Raw genomic sequence first — 24783 nt, forward strand, 5'->3', positions numbered from 1 at the left:
TGCTGGAGTCTTGAGCAAAACACAAAGTGCTGTAGGATAGGAACTCAGCAGGTCTGACAGCATCTGTGGAGGGGATGGACAGACGACGTTTCAGGTCGGGTCGGGACTCTTCTTCAGACTGATTGTGGTAGGAGAAGCTGGGAAAGAGAGGTGAGGCAGGGCAAAGTCTGGAGAGTGAAGAAGGGTCTCGACCCGAAATGTCACCTATTCCTTTTGTCCAGAGATGCTGCCCGAGTTACTCCAGCATTTTGTGTCTGTTCCTGGCGAATGATGGTTGGATACAGGTGAGGAGAGCTTGATTGGGCAAAGGCCGGAGATGAGAATACAACAGAAGGGTGTCAGATGTGAAACACGGAAAATAGGTGCAGGAAGAAGCCATTTGGCCCTTCAAGCCAGCACCGCCATTCATTGCGAACATGGCTGATCATCCACAATCAGTAACCCGTGCCTGCCTTCTCCCCATATCCTTTGATTCCACTAGCCCCTAGAGCTCTATCTAACTCTCTTTCAAATCCATCCAGTGAATTGGCCTCCACTGCCCTCTGTGGCAGAGAATTCCACAGATTCACAACTCTCTGGGTGAAAAGGTTTCTTCTCACCTCAGTTTTAAATGGCCTCCCCTTTATTCTTAGACTGTGGCCCCTGGTTCTGGACTCCCCCAACATTGGGAATATTTTTCCTGCATCTAGCTTGTCCAGTCCATTTATGATTTTATACATTTCTATAAGATCCCCTCTCATCCTTCTAGACTCCAGTGAATACAAGCCCAGTCTTTGCTCGTATGACAGTCATATGGAGTGAAATGTAAAGGCAGAGGGAGGGATGTAGATGGATGGGAACAGGGTGCGGGGGTCTAGTAAGAGGCGTAGGATGATGGGAGAATCTGGCGTGCACCCATGATTTGAGAAATAAATAAATTTAAACGAGATTTGGGAACCATTGATCCAAGTCATCCATTTTCCTCCAAGCACACTGGTCAATGCTCCGAAGCACTTATTCTGATTAATGGGTATGGATTTTATACTTGGGGAGAACTGGTTCTCCAGTTGTGCGTCCATTTTTGCAACCAAATGCGATTTTTCCAAATAGAAAGGATTTTATGAGAATAAATAAAAAATGAGACGCGATTTTTAGTTTAGTTTAGAGTTATAGTGCGGAATCAGGCTCACCAGGTCCGCGCCGCCCAGCGATCCCCACACACTAACACTATCCTACACACACTAGGGACAAATTTTACATTTGCCCAGCCAATTAACCTACAAACCTGCACGTCTTTGGAGTGTGGGAGGAAACCGAAGATCTCGGCGAAAACCCACGCAGGTCACGGGGAGAACGTACAAACTCCGTACAGACGGCGCCCGTAGTCGGGATGGAACCCGGGTCTCTGGCACTGCATTCACTGTGAGGCAGCAACTCTACTGCTGCGCCACCGTGCCGCCCTTAAGATTTAGATTGGCCTGCTTCTGCACCATTAATTGCAGTGGCACAGCTGGCAAAGCTGCTGCTTCACAGCACCAGAGACCCGGGTTCAATCCTAACCTCGAGTGCTGTCTGTGTGGAGTTTGCACGTTCTCCCCGTGACCACGTGGGTTTCCTCCGTGTTCTCCAGTTTCCTCCCACACTCCAAAGACATGCAGGATTCTAGGTTGTGAGAAGGAACTGCAGATGCTGGTTCACACAGAAGATAGACGGGAAATGCTGGAGTAACTCAGCAGGTCACGCAGCATCTCTGGAGAGGAGTAGGTGACGTCTCGAGTCGAGACTTTTTCCGTCTGAAGAAGGGTCTCGACTTGAAACGTCACCCAGTTCTTTTCTCCATATGTACTGCTTGAATTACTGTTTTGAAGGTTAATTGGCCTCTGTAAACTGTGATCGGTGGTTGGCGCGGACTCAGTGGGCCATTAAACTTTGGAGATTAAACTTTTATTTGCTACATTTCCACTTCAATATGTGGACAGCCACAGACATCCAGTGACTCCTACCTTCATTGGTGGGTATTTGTGATAAGGAGCAGCTCCTGTAGCCAGCTCAATGGCTGTGATTCCAAAGCTCCAAATGTCCGCTTTGAAGTCATACCCTTTCACCTGTGGATTCAAAGCGTGGATGCGATTAACAGTATATATCACGATAGCGCAACAGTTTTAGGGCCACCTTTCTCACCACTCGCATGCGGTGTGCAGTGTCAAGTTTCGTTATATTTTAAAAGTTATTCACTTTATAAACATTAATAAACTTTACACTGTGAATGGGACAAGTCATTTTGATCCAATACGTCTGTGTTCAGCGTCACAATGGGAACCCAAGGGTCATGTATGAGATCGCCATCTTGAGATCGCCATTTTTGTAATAAAGTGCTTAAGTCCACGCTAAGACACAAGGCATCATTTTATTGAAGCACTTACATCATAGGACCTGCAGTACATTACAGCTCCGAGCTGCTACATCTACTGCCTGACGTAGGCCAGTTCTTAATATTATAAAGCACATACTAGGCGGGACTACTACTAACAAGCACTACGATTGGCTAGCATGCAATAGCCCATCTACATCTCTTCTTGTAGAAATAAAGGAACAACGGTAGCTTAAGCAATGAAAAACAAAATGTGAAGAATATACTAGCAAAGTTACACAAAATCGCCATATCTAACGGGTGGCCTACAAACCCGTACAATTTTGATCTAATACGGCGTCACAACAGGGGAGGACTGGCGCCCGTCCCGCCGTGCCCCGCGCCCGACCTTCCTTCCGTGGTGTAGCACGGCACCAGAGAGAAGGTCAAACAAGATGTCCGCCGGCGGGACGGACATGGGGCGGCCCCTAGTGGCCGCTCTCCTACTGCTGGCCGCCCGGGGCCGGGGTGAGTGGCTCCCTCTCCCCTTTCTTCGCCCGCCCCCGGGGGACACTCCCAGGCCGCCACAGCCTCGGATACACCCTGGGATCTTGCTGTGCGCTTTTGGATTGGGGGAGGGGAGGGTGCTAGACCAATGCAGAGTCCACGGGCTGTCTAGTATATATATATATATATATATATATATATCACGCTGCTTATGCCCAGAATACATGATCCTCAATAAGACTCTATTATTCATGGCTTGACTGGTGTACATATAAAAGCTATGCAAGACAATCTCATTGAGTTTAGTTTAGTTTATTGTCAGGTAGTCCCACCTGCCGGCGTTTGGCCCATATCTCTCCAAATCTGCCCTATCCACGTACCTGTCTAACTGTTTCTTACATGTTGGGATAGTCCCAGCCTCAACTACCTCCTCCGGCAGCTCGCTCCATACACCCACCACCCTTTGTGTAATTAAAGTTGCCCCTCAGGTTCCTGTTACATTTTTCCCCATCTTCACCTTAAACTTATGGTCCCCTAGATCTGGATTCCCCAACTCTGGGCAAGAGATTCCTGTGCGCCTGTCTACCCACCCGATCTATTCCTTGTTTCAAACATCCATGAAGGGAATGTAAAGGATGCGGACGGAGCATGTTGATGCATCAAGTGGCCTCACCTGCTCCATGACCTCAGGGGCCATCCAACAGGGTGTGCCAACAAAGGTCTTCCTCACTTTATTCCTGGTCATGTCACCACCTGTTGCCAGGAATGCACTGACACCAAAATCTGCAACAAGGCAAGAAAATTCAAGTTAGATGACATTTCTTCACTATTTCTAAGTTGGTCAAAATAAAGCGAGCTTTTGGGTTTCTTTTTTTTTAATAGATTTTTTTAGATTTAGAGATACAGCACGGAAACAGGCCCTTCGGCCCACCGAGTCCGCGCCGCCCAGCGATCCCCGCACACTAACACTATCCTACACACACTAGGGACAATTTTTACATTTACCCAGTCAATTAACCTACATACCTGTACGTCTTTGGAGTGTGGGAGGAAACCGAAGATCTCGGCGAAAACCCACGCAGGTCACGGGGAGAACGTACAAACTCCGTACAGACGGCGCCCGTAGTCAGGATGGAACCCGGGTCTCCGGTGCTGTAAGGCAGCAACTCTACCGCTGTGCCACCGTTCCGCCCCATCCCCATTGAGCTGCAGTTAGCAGACTTTGTTCTGATCTGGAGGCTCGTGCCAGCAATCTCTCTGAAGGATGAGAGGGGATCTTGTTAAAACGTATAAGATTATTAAGGGATTGGACACGCTAGAGGCAGGAAACATGTTCCCGATGCTGGGGGGAGTCCAGAACCAGGGGCCACAGTTTAAGAATAAGGGGGAGGCCATTTAGAACGGAGATGAGGAAGAACTTTTTCATCCAGGGAGTTGTGAATCTGTGGAATTCTCTCCCTCAGAAGGCAGTGGAGGCCAATTCTCTGGATGCTTTCAAGAGAGTTAGATAGAGCTCTTAAAGATAGCGGATATGGGGAGAAGGCAGGAACGGGATACTGATTGTGGATGATCAGCCATGATCAATGAATGGCGGTGCTGGCACGAAGGGCCGAATGGCCTACTCCTGCACCTATTGTCTCTCTCTCTCTCTCCCTCTCTACCATAGCCTGGCAGTCTTCAAATATTTAGTTTAGTTTAGTTTATTCTCATGTGTACCGAAGTACAGTGAAAAGCTTTTTTGTTGCATGCTAATCAGTTAGAGGAAAGACTATACATGATGAGAATTAGGCCAGTGTACAGATACAGGATGATGTTTAGTGCAAGGTAATGTCCAGTAAAGTCCATTAAAGATAGTCCAAGGGTCTCCAGTGAGGTAGATAGCAGCTTCTCTAGTTGGATAGGGTGGCTTAGTTGCCTGAAAACAGCTGGGAAGAAACTGTCCCTGATTCTGGAGGTGTGTATTTTCAACCTTCTGTACCTCTTGCCTGATGGGAGAGGGGAGAAGAGGGAGTGGCCAGGGTGAGACTGGTCCATGATGATGCTGCTGGCCTTGCCGAGGCAGCGTGAGGTGTAAATGGAGTCAATGAAAAGGGGGGTTGGTTTGTGTGTATGTGATGGTCTGGGCTGCGTCCACAATTCTCTGCAGGTATTGGATGGAGCTGCTCCCAAACCAAGCTGTGATGCATCCTGATAAAATGCTCTCTACAGCACATCTGTAGAAGTTGGTGAGGGTTGTTGTGGACATGCTGAACTTCCTCGGTCTTGTAAGGCAGTTGAGGCGTTGATGTGCTTTGTTGGCCATTGCTGTGATATGGCTGGTCCAGGACAAGTTGCTGGTGATATTTACTCCTAGCTTTCAACCATCTCTACAAGTGCCGTCAGTGCACACCAGAGTATGTGTTACAGCTAGGTTCACGTGACTACAATCTAACAGCGACCAGACATTAATACATACAATAAGAATGACCTCTGTGCTTCTCAGTCATAGAGTCATAGTGTGGAAGCAGGCACTTCAGCCCAACTTGCCCACACCGACCAACATGTCCCATCTACACTAGTCCCACATGCCTATATGGCCCATACCCTTCTAAACCTGTCCTATGCATGTACCTGTCCAAATGTTTCTTAAATGTTGCGATAGTCCCAGCCTCAACTACCTCCTCCTGCAGTTCGTTCCATACACCTACCACCCTTTGAGAGAAAAAGTTACCTCTGGGTTCATATTAAATCTTTCCCCTTCACCTTAGACGTATGTCCTCTGGTCCTCAATTCCCCTACTCTGGTTAAAAGACTGTGCATCTACCCGATCTATTCCTCTTATGATTTTGTCTACCTCTACAAGATCTCCCCTCATCCCTGCATTCGCCACCAACACCATCGTCAAATTTGCGGATGACACAACGGTGATCGGGCTGATCTCCAACGGCGATGAGTCAGCCTACAGAGCAGAGGTGCAGAACCTGGCGAGCTGGTGCTCAGAGAACAACCTGTCCCTAAACACATCATAAACCAAGGAGCTAATTATCAACTTCAGAAGGTCACAGAATGCAGAATACATTTCAGTCCTCATCAATGAGGCCAGAGTGGTGAGTGTCCAGCTTCAGGTTTCTGGGCATACACATTTCCCAGGACCTCATATGGTCCACTAACACCGTTGCGCTGGTCAAAAAAGCACAGCAACGGCTGTTCTTCCTGAGAACACTAAAAAAGGTCAGTCTGCCCCAACAGTTGCAGATGACCTTCTACCGCTGCACCAGAGAGCATACTGACACACGACATCTATGTGTGGTATCTCAGCTGCACGACAGCAGACAGGAGAACTCTTCAGCGGGTCGTCTGCAGAGCGCAGAGGATCATTGGGATACAGCGGCCTGCCCTGGAGGACATCTACAACGCACGCTGCCTCAGGAAAGCCAACAGCATCTACAAGGACTCCACACACCCAGGCCACCGTCTGTTTGAACTACTTCCATCTGGCAGATGTTACAAAGCCTTCTACGCCCGCACCTCCAGACTAAGGAACAGCTTCACCCCCAGAGCTATAGCTGCTCTGAACTGGCCCTGCTGAGAGCCCGCCATGATCTGTCTCGCCCCCGGGGTCATCTGGCACAACTGACCCCTGCATGAACCTTTTTTTGCACTTTACCTTGTTCCGCCTTTTATTTTCTTCCCCCCACCCCCTTTTGATTTCATTTTCACTGGGATTTATTTATATATTTGATAGCATCGATATGGAAGTGACATTCTCAATCTCGTTGTACTTGTACAATAACAATAATGGATATTGTGTTGTATCCTCCTGCGCTCCATAGAATAGAGACCCAGCCTACTCAACCTCTCCCTATAGCACACATCCTCTAGTCCTCGCAACATCCTCGTAAATCTTTTCTGAACCCTTTCAAGCTTGACAATATCTTTCGTATAAAACATGGTGCCCAGAACTGAACACAATATTCTAAATGCGGTCTCACCAACATCTTATACAACTGCAACATGACCTCCCAGCTTCATCAATACTCTGACTGATGAAGGCCAAAGTGCCAATAGCCTTTTTGACCACCTTAATGTGACTCGACCTGTGACTCGACCTTCAAGGAAACTTGCACCTGTTCTCCTAGATCCCTCTGCTCTACAACACTACCCAGATGCCTACCATTCACTGTGTAGGTCCTGCCCTTGCTCGACGTCCCAAAATGCACCTCACACATCTCTGCATTAAATTCCATCAACCATTCCTCCGCCTACCTGGCCAATCGATCCAGATCCTGCTGCAATCTTTCACAACCATCTGCAAAACCACTCACTTTTGTATCATCAGCAAACTTGCTAATCTTGCCCTGCATGTTCTCATCCAAATCATTGATGTAGATGACAAACAGTAACGGGCCCAGCACCGAACCCTGAGGCACACCACCAGTCACAGGCTTCCAGTCTGAGAAGCAACCTTCCACCATCACCCTCTGCTTCCTTCCATGGAGCCAATTTGCCATCCACTCAGCTATCTCTCCTTGGATCCCATGAGATCTAACCTTCCAGAGCAGCCTACCATGCGGAACCTTGTCGCACACCTTACTAAAGTTCATGTACACAACATCTACAGCTCTGCCCTCATCAAGCATTTTGCTCACGTCTTCAAAAAAATCAATCAATCAAAAAAATCAATCAGATCAATCAATCAGAGCTTTTTAAAGAAATAACTGAAACAGGCAATCCTAAAATATGCCATTCCCCTTAAAATGAGATGGCAGCAAAACTAAGTACCAATCTAAGCACTAAAGAGAAGACCATGAAAGCCCATCCCTTGAACTACACTGCACTTATTTTGAAACAGCTTATATTTAGACTGCTCCTTCCACTAGCTCTCTTGCTAAACCATTATTCTACACTGCACCAATTTAAAAGCTCTCTTATACTTCTCTTCGCCCCTCATTGATTTCACAACACATCTCCAAACAAGGACGTATAATACGTGGGCCCTGAGCTTACCATAAATACAACTCTAGTTATAAAAAGCCATCCGTACACACCCACCTAATCACACACACTCACCTACAGTGGATCTGCACTGTTCCCCCTCACAATAACACAGGCTTACTAAAGATGGGATTCTAGTTAAACGTTTTGCACTCAACAATAAAAGAGTACTCACTGCCTCAAGATTAAGGGGGAGGCTATTTTGGACAGATGAAGAAAAGCTTTTTCAGCCAGAGAGCTGTAAATCTGTGGAATTCTCTGCCACAGAAGGCAGCGGAGGCCAATTCACTGGATGTTTTCAAGAGAGAGTTAGATCTAGCTCTTGGGGCTAAAGGAATCAAGGGGTATGGGGAGAAAGCAGGAATGGGGTACTGATTTTAGATGATCAGCCGTGATCACATTGAATGGCGGTGCTGGCTCGAAGGGCCGAATGGCCTACTCCTGCACCTATTTTCTATGTTTCCATTAATCAACATTGCCTTTTCTAAAGAAGACATTTCTATAATGTATTTCTATTGTGCAGTGTTTTGATGTGTAATATCAGGTCATTATGATTTGAAAAGCAGTCAGTAATATTTGTGATATTCCATCTTGTGATATGTTCAATGCTCCAAAGCTCCTCATCTCCAGTCGCACATTGTTCTGGATAGAAGTTCCAAGATCTTCATGCAGGAACACTAATGTGCCTCTATAAAATTTCTGTACCCATAATTTAATGGAGACAGGAAACTTTATTTTAAGTCAGCATCTGCATAAAAAAAACATATATACATTATACACCGAACAGCCAAAACATTATGAGCTGATGAGCCAAACCATTACGACCACCTCCTTAATGTGCTGTTGGTCCTCCGTGTGCAGCCCCATACGCAGCAGGGTGCGATCCCGTCACCACCATTAACATTTTCTGTGACTTGTGCCACAGTCGACCTTCTGTCGGTTCGGACCAGACGGGATAGCCTTCGTTGCCCTCGCGCATCGATGAGCCTTGGGCGCCCAACACCCTGCCTGACGCCGGTTTGTGGTTTGTCCCTCCTCGGACCACTGTCGGTAGGTACTCACCACTACTGACCGGGAGCACCCCACAAGCCTTGCCATTTCAGAGATGCTCTGACCCAGTCGTCTGGCCAGAACAATTTGGCCCTTGTCAAAGTCGCTCAGGTCTTTACTCCTGCCCATTTCTCCTGCATCCAATACGTCAACTTCAAGAACTGACTGTTCACTTGCTGCCTAATATATCCCACCCCTTGACAGGTGCCATTTTAACAAAATAATCAATGTTATTCATTTCGCCTGTCAGTGGTCATAATGTTTTGGCTGATCGGTGTACATGATATATATATTTTTTTTTTTTTTTTTTTAAATAAAATTTTATTGGGGATAGGTACATAACCTGTTTACATCTTTACAGTCATACATTTTTGAATTGATAATATTGTCAATTATTATTATATACCTTTTACCCCTTTTTTTAAATTTATTTTATATAAACTAAATAAAGCTAACGAAGTAGATGAAGTGAAGAAAGAAAAGAGAGAGAAGAAAACTAAAAACAAAAACCAATTTAAAAGAAAAAATAACTAAAAACAAAAAAAAAAAAAAAAAAAAAAAAAAACAAAAACAAGGAAAAAATTAGTTAAAGAAGAATGGAAAAATTTATTAAAATAACAAAAACTTCATTCGAGATATATTCGTACATTCCAAAGTATAGCATTTCATTCATTCTTTAGTCCGAGTGCTAGTCAGGTTCCTGTGCTGAACTATTCTGACCCTTTAAGTAATCAATAAAAGGAGACCATGTTTCAATGAATAATTCCTGTTTGTCCAACAGGGAAAATCTGATTCTTTCCACGTTTAAGGTCTCCGTCATTTCTATAATCCACATTTTAATTGTGGGGGCCGTAGGGCCTTTCCAAAATTTTGGAATTAATTTTTTTCCTGTTATTAAACTATAATCAATAAAGTTTTTTTGTGTTGTTCTGAATGTTTTATTTAATTCTAATTCTAATATTCCGAGTATAATTAATTTTGGATCTGGGTCCAATTGTGTGCTGGTTATTTTAGATATTATACTAAAAATATTTACCCAAAATTTTTTAATTTTTATACAGTTTGCAAACATATGAGATAATGTAGCTTCTAAATGTTGACATTTATCACATTTAGGTGAAATATGTTGGAAAATTTTATGTAGTTTTGTTTTGGAATAATGTAACCTATGTAATACTTTAAATTGTATTAGAGAATGTCTGGCGTTTAGTGAACACTGATCTATATGTTGCAAACTTTCTTCCCAAGTATCTTTCGTTATTACTTGATTTAATTCTTTTTCCCATTTTTGTCTATATAAATCCGTAGAAGGCATGTAACTGTCTAATAAAATATTATATATATAAGATATTAATTTTTCTGTATTAGGATGTTTGTTCCAACATTCGTCAAGAATTTCTGAATTTCTAATTTGAAAATTTTGGGAGTTCGACTTTACGTAATCTCTAAGTTGAAGATATCTGAAATAATCATTTCCACGAAGACCATAAATCTGTTGCAACTCCTGAAATGTCAGAAAGGTGCCTTCCTTATAAAGTTGTCCCATATTTTTAATTCCATAATTCTTCCACTGTGTAAAACCCCGGTCTAACCATGAAGGCTTAAACAAAGGATTATTCACAATTGGAAGAAAAAGCGATAAATTATCTAGTTTTAATGTCTTTTTTAATTGTTTCCAAATTCGTATAGCACTAAATATTATAGGGTTTTCCCTATAAATTTTTTTGTTTAATTTAGACGTGGCAAATAATATCGAACCAATATCAAAAGGCAAACAATCTTCCTTTTCCATTTTTAACCAGTCTGGTTGAAGATCTATTTCTTCCAACCAGAAATTCATATTTTTAATATTAACTGCCCAGAAATAAAACAAAAAATTGGGTAAAGCCAGGCCTCCATTTATTTTTGATTTACACAAGTGTCTTTTATTTATCCTATGATTCTTATAATCCCAGATGAAATCATTAACAATAGAGTCCAATTTTTTAAAAAAGTTTTTTGTCAAATATATCGGAATTGTCTGAAAAAGGTATAATATTTGCGGTAAAAAAATCATTTTTATGGCATTAATTTTGCCTACCATTGATATATATTTTTTAATGAGTTATTAAACTCGCATTGAAACGAGCCGCATTATGGACCGCCACCTTTCTATTGTCTTTGGATATAGTTCCTTATTAACAAAATGCTGCACTTTGGAAGCTCATAAATTTAAATTAATTCCATAGGGAGCCAAGGAATTAGACGTGGGGAAGAGAGAGATAAATAGCGCAGAGTAAAGAACATAGAAAAACAGGGTGTCAAGAAGATGACTTTGTCCCTCGGTATTTCCAGATTCTCTGTGGACTCTGCACATTGCATTTGCAGCATTATGAAAAAGACAGGTTGTGATTAATGGCATAGATTTCCTTTACAAGGGGCTAATTTTGCATGAATGCCTTGATACCAATGCACAAAACTGCTTCTTCCTCACTTTGGCAGTGGTCTTTTTGATGAATAAGCAGCACTCCTGATATGATGTGGAATGAAAACATAATCGAAGGCAAAAAAATGGTACCATTTGCATGCCTTCAAATATGCAATTAACCCAAAACTGCATTTACAAAGATGCTTACAGAGCAAAAATATATATGCATCAGAGTCAAGTCAAGTCAAGTTTATTTGTCACATACACATACAAGATGTGCAGTGAAATGAAAGTGGCAACGCCTGCGGTTTGTGCTAAACTACAACAGAATAGAATTTAAAAAAGACACAACACAAAAAATAAATAAATACAGTAAATGAGTCCCTGGTGATATAAGAGTAAACAGTCCTGATGGCCTGTGGGAAGAAACTCCGTCTCATCCTCTCCGTTTTCACAGCGTGACAGCGGAGGCGTTTGCCTGACCGTAGCAGCTGGAACAGTCCGTTGCTGGGGTGGTAGGGGTCCCCCATAATGATCCTGGCTCTGGATCTGCACCTCCTGATGTATAGGTCAATAGACAATAGGTGCAGGAGGAGGCCATTCGGTCCTTCGAGCCAGCACCGCCATTCAATGTGATCATGGCTGATCATTCTCAATCAGTACCCCGTTCCTGCCTTCTCCCCATACCCCCTGACTCCGCTATCCTTAAGAGCTCTATCTAGCTCTCTCTTGAATGCATTCAGAGAATTGGCCTCCACTGCCTTCTGAGGCAGAGAATTCCAGGGGTCCTGCAGGGGGGCGAGTGTAGTTCTCGTAGTGCCTTCAGCCGAACGCACTACTCTCAGCAGAGCCTTCCTGTCCTGGGCAGAGCTGTTCCAAACCCAGATTGTGATGTTACCGAACAAGTTGTGTAATTTCACATCACACGAGGGTATTTTTAGTAGTCAGAGTCATACAGCAAAAGTAACAGGCCCTTCAGCCCAAATCGTTCATGCTAACTGCGTACCATGGGTGGCCCAGCGGTAGAGTTGCTGCCTTACAGCGCCGGAGACCCAGGCTGTATGAAAAGGTTTGTAGGAAAAACAAGTGCGGATGCTGGTTTAAATCGAAGGTAGACACAGAGTACTGGATTAACTCAGTGGGTCAGGCAGCATCTCTGGAGAGAAGGAATGGGTGACGTTTCAGGTCGAGCCCCTTCAGACTGAAACATCACCCATTCCTTCTCTGCAGAGACGCTGCCTGACCCGCTGAGTTACTCCAGCATTTTGTGTCTACTTGTGTGAAAAGGTTGTTCCTCAATTTCCTATTGAATCTTTTGGCACTCATCTTAACCCTATATCCTCAGTAATCTGGGGTAGAGAATTTCAAAGACTCAACCTGTAAGGAAATGTCTTCTCATTCATAGTCATATATACTTTGATTTTGGGACTATGACCTTTGGTTTTTGACTTCAAAGCAGAGGGAAAACTTTCTCCATGCATCCACTGGTTAAGCTTTAGTATATTTTAGAGATACAGCGCAGAAACAGGCCCTTCGACCCACCGAGTCCGTGCCGACCAGCGATCCCCGAAAATGAATGCTATCCTACACACACTAGGGATATTTTACAATTACACCAAGCCAATTAACCTACAAACCATTAAACCTTTGGAGTGTGGGAGGAAACCGGAGCATCCGGAGAAAACCCACGCAGGTCACAGCGAGAACGTACAAACTCCGTACAGACAGCAACCGTAGTCAGGATGGAACCTGGGCCTCTTTTAAGGCAACAACTCTACCGCTGCGCCACCGTGGTGCCCAGCTTGAGACATTCTGCGTATTTCAATGAGACGTACCTTTAGGAAGGTGAGGAGGAATATCTTTAGTCAGAAGGTGGTGAATCTGTGGAATTCATTGCCACAGATGGAGGCCAAGTCATTGGGTATTTTTAAGGCGAAAATTGACAGATGTGATTATTGTGGGTGTCAGGGGTTATGAGGAAAAGGCAAGAGAATGGGGTTGAGAGGAACAGATCGATCACCCATGACTGAATGGCGGAGCGGACTCAGTGGGCCGAATGGCCTAATTCTGCTCTTAACTTATAAAGGTATTATGAACTAAACTCTAGACTTTAGGCTGAGTTTACTCAATTTCACCTTATAGGCCAAACCCACCAGTACTGTGGCGTACCTGGGTGAAACGGTCTATGTGTAGGGCGGACGAGTAGATTTTGTGTTTAGCCGAGATTGGGTCGGCTGTAGATTGTAATGATCAGGGCAGCAAGGTGGCGCAGCGGTAGAGTTGCTGCCTCACAGCGCCAGAGACCTGGGTTCCATCCAGACCACAGGTGCGGACTTTGATCGGACTTTACTGGCTTTTACCTTGCACGAAACAATGTTCCATTATCATGCATCTGTACACCGCAAGTGGCTAGATATGAATAATGTACTGTCTTTCCTCTGACTGGTTAGCACACAAAAGCTTTTCACTGTACCTCCGGTACACATGACAATAAACAGAACTGAACTGTCTGTATGGAGTTTGTACGTTCTTCCCGTCAGTTTTCTCCGGGTGCCTCGGTTTCCTCTCACACTCAAAAGACATACAGGTTAATCGGTTAATTGGCTTTGGTAAAAAGACGAATTGTCCCTCGTGTGTAGGATGTTGCTAGTGTTAATGGTTGGTGCGGACTCGGTGGGCCCGCTCCCCACGCTGTATCTCCAGGGTACATGCATGTTTAGTCTGCATCTGCAGACTAGGTGTGTCTATGACACACAGTACAAAGTATCACAGAGAGTTGAGGCAGCAGAAAGGCACACAGACACAAAACAGCTCAGCATCACGGGGTATCAAAGCACTTGTCCAAGGATACAAATATATGTATTTAAGTAAATGCATACAAACTTAAGAATAAATAATCACATGGATAAACAAGGCCTGATTATAATCACATGGATAAACAAGGCCTAATTAGAAACAGTCAACATGGATTTGTGCCTGGAAGGTCATGTTTGACTAATCTTCTTGAATTTTTTGAAGAGGTTACCAGGGAAATTGATAAGGGCAAGGCTGTGGATGTTGTCTATATGGACTTCAGTAAGGCATTTGACAAGGTTCCACATGGAAGGTTGATTAAGAAGGTTAAATCGTTGGGTATTAATAGTGAGGTTGCAAGATGGATTCAACAATGGCTGAATGGGAGATACCAGAGGGTAATGGTTGACAACTGTATGTCAGGTTGGAGGCCAGTGTCTAGTGGAGTACCCCAAGGATCTGTGTTGGGTCCACTGTTGTTTGTCATTTACATTAATGATCTGGATGATGGTGTGGCAAATTGGATTAGTAAGTATGCAGATGATACTAAGATAGGTGGTGTAGTTAATAATGAAGTAGATTTGAAATTGTACATGGCATTGGTGAGGCCGAATCTGGAGTATGGTGTGCAGTTCTGGTCGCCAAATTATAGGAAGGATGTCGACAAAATGGAGAGGGTACAGAGGAGATTTACTAGAATGTTGCCTGGGTTTCAGCACTTAAGCTACAGAGAGAGGTTGAACAGGTTGGGTCTTTATTCTTTGGAGCGTAGAAGGTTGAGGGGGGACTTGATAGAGGTTTTTAAAATTTTAAGAGGGACGGACAGAGTTGACGTGGGTAGGCTTTTCCCTTTGAGAGTGGGGAAGATTCCAACAAGGGGACATAACTTCAGAATTAAGGGACAAAAGTTGAGGGGTAACATGAGGGGTAACTTCTTTACTCAGAGGGTGGTGGCTGTATGGAATGGGCTTCCGGTGGAAGTGGTGGAGGCAGGCTCGATTTTATTATTTAAGAGTAAATTGGATAGGTATATGGATAGGAGGGGATTGGAGGGTTATGGTCTGAGAGCAGGTAGATGAGACTAGGTCAGAGAAAGTGGTCGGCGTGGACTGGTAGGGCCGAACGGGCCTGTTTCCGTGCTGTAATTGTTATATGGTTATATGGTTATAATAAAGGGGTAGGCCATTTAGGACAGAGATGAGGAAACACTTTTTCACCCAGTGTGTTGTGAATCTGTGGAATTCTCTGCCACAGAAGGCAGTGGAGGCCAATTCACTGGATGTTTTCAAGAGAGTTAGATTTAGCTCTTTGGGCTAACGGAATCAAGGGGTATGGGGAGAAAGCAGGAACAGGGTACTGATTGTGGATGATCTGCCATGATCACAATGAATGGCAGTGCTGGCTCGAAGGGCCGAATGGCCTACTCCTGCACCTACTTTCTATAAGAAAATAACTGCAGATGCTGGTACAAATCGAAGGTATTTATTCACAAAATGCTGGAGTAACTCAGCAGGTCAGGCAGCATCTCGGGAGAGAAGGAATGGGTGACGTTTCGGGTCGAGACCCATCTTCAAACTTTCTACTTTCTATGTATGCTTAAATTTGAATAATTGAAATTTCATGCTAAAAACCCAAGGAGACATTTGTTCCTATAGTTTTCTAATATCTATGGCAATTGTTTCACTACTTTAACCAATTAGACAAATGCTCAGAATTATTCTAAGCTGCGTTTCTAACTGATGGCAGTGCCAGTATTTACCTGCAATCTGCACAGAGCCTTCCTCACCAAGGAGAATGTTCCCCGCCTTCACATCTCTGCAAGATAAAACACGCAAGTCAAGAGGAGAAACGCGTTGCCACGAATCAGCTGTTACCAAACATTTTCAGTGCACCAAGGGGCCCAACGAGAAAGCCAAACTTAATTCAGCAAGGTGAGTGGGCAGATGCATGGTCGATGCAGTATAATGTGGATAATTGTGAGTTTATCCACTTTGGTGTCAAGAACAGGAAGGCAGATTATTACCTGAATGGTGACAGATTTGGAAAAGGGGAAGTGCAACGAGACCTGTGTGTGCTTGTACATCAGTCACTGAAAGTAAGCATGCAGGTACAGCAGGCAGTGAAGAAAGCCAATGGTATGTTGGCCTTCATTGCAAGAGGATTTGAGTTTAGAAGTAAGGAGGTCCTACTGCAGTTGTACAGTGCCCTGGTGAGACCGCACCTGGAGTATTGTGTACAATTTTGGTCTCCTAATTTGAGGAAGGACATTATTGCTATTGAGGGAGTGCAGGTTATGAATGCCATGATCACATTGAATGGTGGTGCTGGCTCGAAGGGCCAAATGGCCTACCCCTGCACCTATTGTCTAATGTCTATTAATTCCCGGGATGGCAGGACTGTCATACGAGGAAAGAATTGGTCGACTGGGCTTGTATTTAGACGGATGCGAGGAGATCTCATAGAAACATATAAAATTCTTAAAGGATTGGACAGGCTAGATGCAGGAAAAATGTTCCCGATGTTGGGGGAGTCCAGAACCAGGGGTCACACTAACATTGGGTCAGCAAAAAAATTTAATAATTTTGCATCTGGATGAGTGCACGTCTTGGCAGATTTTATGTGAAAATTAAAATAGTTCTTTCATTTACAAAGTGGATTTGAAGCAGAATACTTTTCAAGATTTGCCGTGGAAGTTAAGTTGGGCAGACTTTGATTAAAACCAAACTTTGAATGGGTGATAATTACAGGTGCTCACAGCTTCTGATGGGGTTCTGTTCCGAGAAACCCATCGCAAACCGAAAATATCCCAAGTGGAAATGCATTTAATACACGCGATCACGTGGGCGGAAGCAGGCAGCGGATCACTGCCGTTTACACCATCGCAAAGTCGAAATATCGCAATCCAAAGCATTGTAAGCCGGGGAGCATGATGATGATGATGATGATACTTTGTCACTACGTACAGAGAATACTTTGAATTTTCATACAAAGTACACAAACGAGTCGCCACAAAGGCACCGACCGGCAAAGTTACAAAAAGTACTCATGGAAACATAGACAATAGGTGCAGGAGCAGGCCATTCGGCCCTTCGAACCAGCACTGCCATTCAATATGCTCATGGCTGATCATTCACAATCAGTACCCCGTTCCTGCTTTCTCCCCATATCCCTTGATTCCGTTAGCCCCAAGAGCTAAATCTAACTCCCTCTTGAAAACACCCAGTGAATCGGCTCCACTGCCCTCTGTGGCAGAGAATTCCCCAGATTCGCAACTCTCTGGGTGAATTTTTTATTCCTCATCTCAGTCCTAAATGGCCTACCCCTTATTCTTAAACTGTGATCCCTGGTTCTGGACTCCCTCAACATCCGCAGCATTTTTCCTGCATCTACCCTATCCAATCCGTTAAGAATTTTATGTTTCTATAAGATTCCCTCCCATCCTTCTAAATTCCAGTGAATATGAGCTCAGTCGACCCATTCTTTCATCATATGTTGTCCCACCATCCCGGGAATTATCCTGGTGAACCTACGCTGCACTCCCTCAATAGCAATAAGGTCCTTCCTCAAAATAGGAGACCAACATTGCACACAATACTCCAGGTGTGGTCTCACCAGGGCCCTGTACAACTGCAGTAGGACCTCCTTGAACCTAAACATGAACCCTCTTGCAATGAAGGTCAACATGCCATCAGCTTTCTTCACTGCCTGCTGTTCCTGCATGCTTACTTTCAGTGACTGATGTACAAGCACACCCAGGTCTCGTTGCACCTCCCCTTTTCCTAATCTGACACTATGCAGATAATAGAAGGTAGACACAAAATGCTGGAGCAACTCAGATGGACGGGCCTCCCCAAACGGCAGGTCCCCCTTTTGTTATCGGTGGGGCCATCTCGGCCCAGCTCGCACCGACTTTGCAAACCTGCTATGCTGGGAAAATAACATCAAGAGAATTCAAGCTGTTTTTACTCATTCATTTGTAATTATTTACGAGGTCAGTTGAGCCATTGAGTAGCTGAGAAGAGATATATTTCTATAACAAAAAATCCTTAGTTGAAATGAGAGTCAATAGACAATAGACAATAGGTGCAGGAGGAGGCCATTCGGCCCTTCGAGCCAGCACCGCCATTCAATGTGATCATGGCTGATCATTCTCAATCAGTACCCCGTTCAGTCCAGTTTCAGAACTCACACATTCATTAATAATATTTAAAATCTTATCGAAACATATAAAATTATTAAGGGATTGGACACGTTAGAGGCAGGAAATATGTTCCCAATGTTGGGGGAGTCCAGAACCAGGGGCCACAGTTTAAGAATAAGGGGTAGGCCATTTAGAACGGAGATGAGGAAAAACTTTTTCAGTCAGAGAGTTGTAAATCTGTGGAATTCTCTGCCTCAGAAGGCAGTGGAGGCCAGTTCTCTGGATGCATTCAAGAGATAGCTAGATAGAGCTTTTAAGGATAGCGGAGTCAGGGGGTATGGGGAGAAGGCAGGAACAGGGTACTGATTGTGGATGATCAGCCATGATCACATTGAATGGCGGTGCTGGATCGAAGGGCCGAATGGCCTCCTCCCGCACCTATTGTCTATTGTCTAATGCATCACTTAAAACACCATACTTGTCTCACCTGTGAATCTGCCCGTTTTTGTGCAGGTAATCAAGGCCCTCCAGTACTTCTTTCAGGATGGTGGCGATAACTGCCTCCTCCAACACTCCATTTTTGTGATCTCCCTTTGCGACCACGTGTTTGATGATATCTAGCACAGATCCTAAAAACAAAATAAACAGGCAAAATAAAACAAGCAGACCCAGATTTTACCCAAGTATTGATTGAGCAAACATTGCACTTTAAAAAAAAAAATGCTCCAAGGTGCTGGTAAATAATTATCAACCAAAATTATCAACCAAATAATTAAATTAGTATTAATCTAATTTAGGGCGGCACGGTGGCGCAGCGGTAGAGTTGCCGCCTTACAGCGAATGCAGTGCCAGAGACCCGGGTTCCATCCCCACTACGGGTGCTGTCTGTACGGAGTTTGTACGTTCTCCCCGTGACCTGCGTGGGTTTTCTCAGTGAAATTATTTTCTTTCAGAGTCCAGTAGAGTATTGCCATACCCAAGCACATCCCCGATTAACAAATTGTACAGAAATAGTCCACTGTTCCCACGGGCGAGAGGCAGCACATTTTGGCCCCATTTTCAGAGTCATGATGATAATGGAGAAGTGGAAATGGATGAAGGAGAGGTGCAACATCTTTTACATTGGGCATACAAGCATTTCCTTAATCTGCAAACGGCAGACTGGTGAGCCTATATTGAAATTCAAGCCATTAGCTAATTACCAGCCTGCTAATTGCAATTCAGCATTATTGCCATTAAAACAATCCAGGTGGATTTAGTCAGATTTAAAGCCATCTAGAATCAGTGAACCTTTTAGATTCTGAACAACTGCTTCCCCTCCATTGTCAGGTTTCCAAACGGTCCTTCCATAAGCTGGGGTACTGGCCGATTCATAGAAACATAGAAACATAGAAAATAGGTGCGGGAGGAGGCCATTTGGCCCTTCGAGCCCCACCCATTCATTGTGATCATGGCTGATCATCCACAATCAGTAACCCGTGCCTGCCTTCTCCCCAAATCCCTTGATTCCACTAGCCCCTAGAGCTCTATCTAACTCTCTTTTAAATTCATCCAGTGAATTGGCCTCCATTGCCTTCTGTGGCAGAGAATTCCACATTTTCACAACTCTCTGGGTGAAAAAGTTTCTTCTCACCTCAGTTTTAAATGGCGTCCATATTTCCCTCATTGTGGGCATTGGACTTTGTCTCTGGAACTGATGTGCTCCAATGCTGAGAACTGTATTTGCACTCTGTATCTTTCCCTTTGCTCTAATTATTGTACTTGTTTAAACTGATTCTATCAATGCATGGTGTATCTGATCTGTTTGGATAGCTTGTAAAAAAGCTTTTCACTTTCACATGTGACAATAATAAGCCTAAACCTAATTTAAGTTAGAATGACGTGAACAGTAAATTACACTGAATTGGAATAAATGTATTAATAATTGTAGCAAAATATCAAAGCTCACTACATTTTTGCATTCAGCCTGCAAAGTGTATTCTTTCTAACCAACAAGGTTCACTGATTCTAGTTGGCATGAAATTGGACTAAAACCACAAGAATTGACATGATGCTACAAGTTTGCAGGAAAATAACTGCAGATGCTGGTACAAATCGAAGGTATCACAAAATGCAGGAGTAACTCAGCAGGTCAGGCAGCATCTAGGAGAGAGATGGAATGGGTGACGTTTTGGGTCAAGACCCTTCTTCAGACTGAAGAAGAGTCTGGACCCGAAACGTCACCCATTCCTTCTCTCCAGAGATGCTGCCTGACCCGCTGAGTTACTCCAGCACTCTGTGAAACGTCACCCATTCCTTCTCTCCAGAGTTGCTGCCTGACCCGCTGAGTTACTCCAGCTTTTTGTGATACCTGATGCTACAAGTGTGATTCACACAGTGAAAGCAGAGTTGAAGTAAAAATGTCACATCTCGAGTAAAGTCTTGAGAACGAGTTAATAAGTCACAAGAGAAGCAGGTTAAGGCTAGCACTCACGTATGTGTGTACCAAGGTGAAGCTTTGTCTCACCTGCTATCCAAACAGATCAGATACTGCCCTCCAAGGGAAGGTTAGTATAGGTCCAGTATGGTCACTTGTTGTGTGATACCCTGGCAAATCATGAGGTCATAAGTGATAGGAGCAGAATGAGGCCATTTGGACATCATCTGCTCCGCCATTCAATCACGGCTGATCTATCTCTCCATCCTAACCCCATTCTCCTGCCATCTCCCCATAACCCCGGACACCCGTACTAATCAAGCCTTGCATGAACACATAAGTAGTGCAAAAGGAACAAATAGCCAGAGGGCAGGATATCGTGTTACAATCTCTTCAATGTGCTACAAGAAAGGGGGGGAGGGGGGAAGAATGGTGTTTTATCCTTGCTGTCACAAGCTGTGGCTAAAGGTTTCCCCCCTACACAACGCCAAGATCAGGGGAAGCAGACTGTCACAACATTTAAAGCCGGCCGGATTAGCGTCTGTGGCACTGTGGACATAGTTTAGTTTAGAGATACAGCGTGGAAACAGGCCCTTCGGCCCACCGAATCCGCGCCGACCAGCGATCCCTGCACACAAACACTATCCTACACACACTAAGGATAATTTACACGTACACCAAGCCAATTAACCTACAAACCTGCACGTCTTTGGAGTGTGGGAGGAAACCGAAGATTTCGGAGAAAACCCAAGCAGGTCACGGGGAGAACGTACAAACTCCGTACAGACAGCGCCCGTAGTCGGGATGGAACCCGGGTCTCCGGCGCTGCATTCACTGTAAGGCGGCAACTCTACCACTGCGCCATCATGGCCGCCCATCTGACCTTCCTAAATGCAAAAGGGTTTGAGATTGCAAACACTCACCACCACTGAGCAACTTCATCACCAACCAGAGCTCATCCTTCACCACAAACGAGGTATAGTACGACACAATGTTTCTGTGGTGGCACTGACTCATTGCTTGAATTTCTTTCTGTGAAGAGAACACAAGAACCATAAGTCACTGGAAACGTTAATAGTAGCAATCGCCAACAATAATACAGATGCTCCTCCACTTACGATGCTTCCACTTACTATGGTGCAAAAGCGATACATTCAGTAGAAACCGTACTTTGAATGTTGAGTTTTGATCTTTTCCCGGGCTAGCGATATGCGCTACGATACTCTCTCGTGATGCCGAGCAACGGCAGCGAGCCGCAACTCCCAGTCAGCCACGCCATCACCAGTGTAAACTAATTACAATTTAATTAATTACATGAGATATTCAACACTTTATTATAAAATAGGCTTTGTGTGAGATGATTTTGCCCAACTGTAGGCTAATGCAAGTGTTCCGAGCACATTTAAGTTAGGCCAGGCTAGGCCATGATGTTGGTAGGGGCTATGATGTTGGGTAGGTTAGGTGGCTATGATGTTGGGTAGGTTAGGTGGCTATGATGTTGGGTAGGTTAGGTGGCTATGATGTTGGTAGGTTAGGTGGGTATGATGTTGGGTAGGTTAGGTGGCTATGATGTTCAGTAGGTTAGGTGGTATGATGTTCAGTAGGTTAGGTGGTATGATGTTGGGTAGGTTAGGTGGGTATGATGTTCAGTAGGTTAGGTGGTATGATGTTGGGTAGGTTAGGTGGGTATGATGTTGGTAGGTTAGGTGGCTATGATGTTCAGTAGGTTAGGTGGGTATGATGTTCAGTAGGTTAGGTGGGTATGATGTTGGTAGGTTAGGTGGGTATGATGTTGGTAGGTTAGGTGGGTATGATGTTCAGTAGGTTAGGTGGGTATGATGTTCAGTAGGTTAGGTGGGTATGATGTTGGTAGGTTAGGTGGCTATGATGTTCAGTAGGTTAGGTGGGTATGATGTTCAGTAGGTTAGGTGGGTATGATGTTCAGTAGGTTAGGTGGTATGATGTTCAGTAGGTTAGGTGGCTATGATGTTGGTAGGTTAGGTGGTATGATGTTGGGTAGGTTAGGTGGTATGATGTTGGGTAGGTTAGGTGGCTATGATGTTGGGTAGGTTAGGTGGCTATGATGTTGGGTAGGTTAGGTGGCTATGATGTTCAGTAGGTTAGGTGGCTATGATGTTCAGTAGGTTAGGTGGTATGATGTTCAGTAGGTTAGGTGGGTATGATGTTCAGTAGGTTAGGTGGCTATGATGTTGGGTAGGTTAGGTGGCTATGATGTTCAGTAGGTTAGGTGGCTGTGATGTTCAGTAGGTTAGGTGGTATGATGTTGGGTAGGTTGGGTGTATTAAATGCATTTTCGACTTACGATATTTTCGATTTATGATGGGTTTATCGGGATGTAACCCCATCGTAAGTCGAGGAGCATCTGTATAAAATGGGAAGCTGAGAGACACAAGGCAATACAGATGCTGGATTCAAGCAAAGCACAGTGCTGGAGGAACGCAGCAGGCCAGGCAGCATTTGTGGAGGGAACGGATTCTTTAGGTTGGGAGCCTACTTCGGACTGACCCACTGAGTTCTTCTAGCACTGTGTGTTCTGAATAAAATGAAAAGCTTTTCTACTTTCAGGGCTTTACACAACTGAGGGAGAGTAGAAGGGAAAAATACATTTAAAATGGCAAAAACAGGTGGACACAAAATGCTGGAGTAACTCAGCGGGTCAGGCAGCATCTCAGGAGAGAAGGAATGGGTGACGTTTCGGGTCGAGACCCTTCTTCAGACTGATGTCAGGGGAGGGGACGGGACAAAGACAGGATGTAGTAGGAGACAGGAAGACAGTGGGAGAACTGGGAAGGGGAAGGGATGGAGAGGGACAGAGGAACTATCTGAAGTTAGAGATGTCAATGTTCATACCGCTGGGCTGCAAACTGCCCAAGCGAAATATGAGATGCTGTTCCTCCAATTTGCGCTGGGCCTCACTCTGACAATGGAGGAGGCCCATGACAGAAAGGTCAGACTGGGAGTGGGAGGGGGGAGTTGAAGTGCTGAGCCACGGGGAGATCAGGTTGGTTAAGGCGGACTGAGCGAAGGTGTTGAGCGAAACGATCGCCAAGCCTGCGTTTGGTCTCGCGGATGTAGAGAAATTGACACCTGGAACAGTGGATACAACAGGTGAGGTTGGAGGAGGTGCACTGTAGAGTATCGGTTATTTACACTCGTGATTGCATGGCTGACTGACTTTCTACTGAATGTGTATCGTAAAGTCAAAATATGGTAAGTCGAAGCATCGTAAGTTGAGGAGCAACTGTATTGTTTTTGAAGTTTAAACTACTAGGAGCAGTATCCACTTGATTCTTAAACATAGGATCTTACACTTCCAGGCCAATCTATCCATACTGTGATATTCCAGAATCTTATTAAGCCATTATGTGTGGTACTCTACTGCTACAAAATCACAGGCATGAAAGCTCAGCCAAAAAACCCGAAATCAATATTAATCAATATTATTTTATGAAGACACAAGGAAATGCAGATAGGCACAAAATGCCGGAGTAACTCAGTGGGACAGGCCGGATATCTGGAGAGAAGGAATGGGTGATGTTTCGGGTCAAGATCCTTCTTCAGACTTCTTCTTTCGTATGTCAACTACAACAAACAAAAGTGGCAATTGGTGCTTCAGAGTATCGTAGTTGATGCTTTGCTGCAAATTTTGCCGGTTCCGTAGAACTACCCAGCATGGACGATGAGGTAAAGCAGCTCCCACCCCCTTCTTCAGACTGAGAGTCAGGGACGAGGGAGACAGAGATAAGGAAGGGTTAGGTGCAAAAACACAAATCAAAGGGAACGGAGCATAATGATAGCGGATTCAGGGGGTATGGGGAGAAGGCAGGAACGTGGTACTGATTGAGAATGGTCAGCCATGATCACATTGAATGGCGGTGCTGGCTCGAAGGGCCGAATGGCCTCTCCTGCACCTATTGTCTAAAAGAAATGTAGAATGGTTCATTGTTAGCCGAGGGGAAGGTGACAATCAGTAAACTTAGTCAGAAGGATAAGCTAGTTGGAGAACTAGGGTGGGAGGGACAAAGAAAGAGAAAAAGCAAGGGATAATTGAAGTTAGAGATATCAATATTTATAGCGCTGGGGTGTAAGCTGTCCAAATACGAGGCTCTGTTCCTCCAATTTGCATTGGGACTCACTCTGACAGT

At 44.5% G+C, this 24783-nt stretch overlaps 1 protein-coding gene across 1 annotated transcript in view; it reads right to left on the minus strand.

The window, feature by feature from the left end:
- Positions 1-24783, minus strand: part of LOC144592981 (serine/threonine-protein kinase OSR1-like) — a 119622-nt gene that overhangs the window by 38733 nt on the left and 56106 nt on the right. The window contains exons 3-7 of the mRNA XM_078398387.1: positions 21541-21649; positions 18689-18830; positions 15820-15875; positions 3510-3619; positions 1983-2084 (exon numbers count right to left, since the gene is read on the minus strand). Coding sequence (XP_078254513.1) covers positions 1983-2084; positions 3510-3619; positions 15820-15875; positions 18689-18830; positions 21541-21649 — 519 coding nt within the window. The remainder of the gene's footprint in view (positions 1-1982; positions 2085-3509; positions 3620-15819; positions 15876-18688; positions 18831-21540; positions 21650-24783) is intronic.

Source organism: Rhinoraja longicauda, chromosome 4 (assembly GCF_053455715.1).
Source record: "Rhinoraja longicauda isolate Sanriku21f chromosome 4, sRhiLon1.1, whole genome shotgun sequence".
NCBI classification, from domain to species: Eukaryota; Metazoa; Chordata; class Chondrichthyes; order Rajiformes; family Arhynchobatidae; genus Rhinoraja; species Rhinoraja longicauda.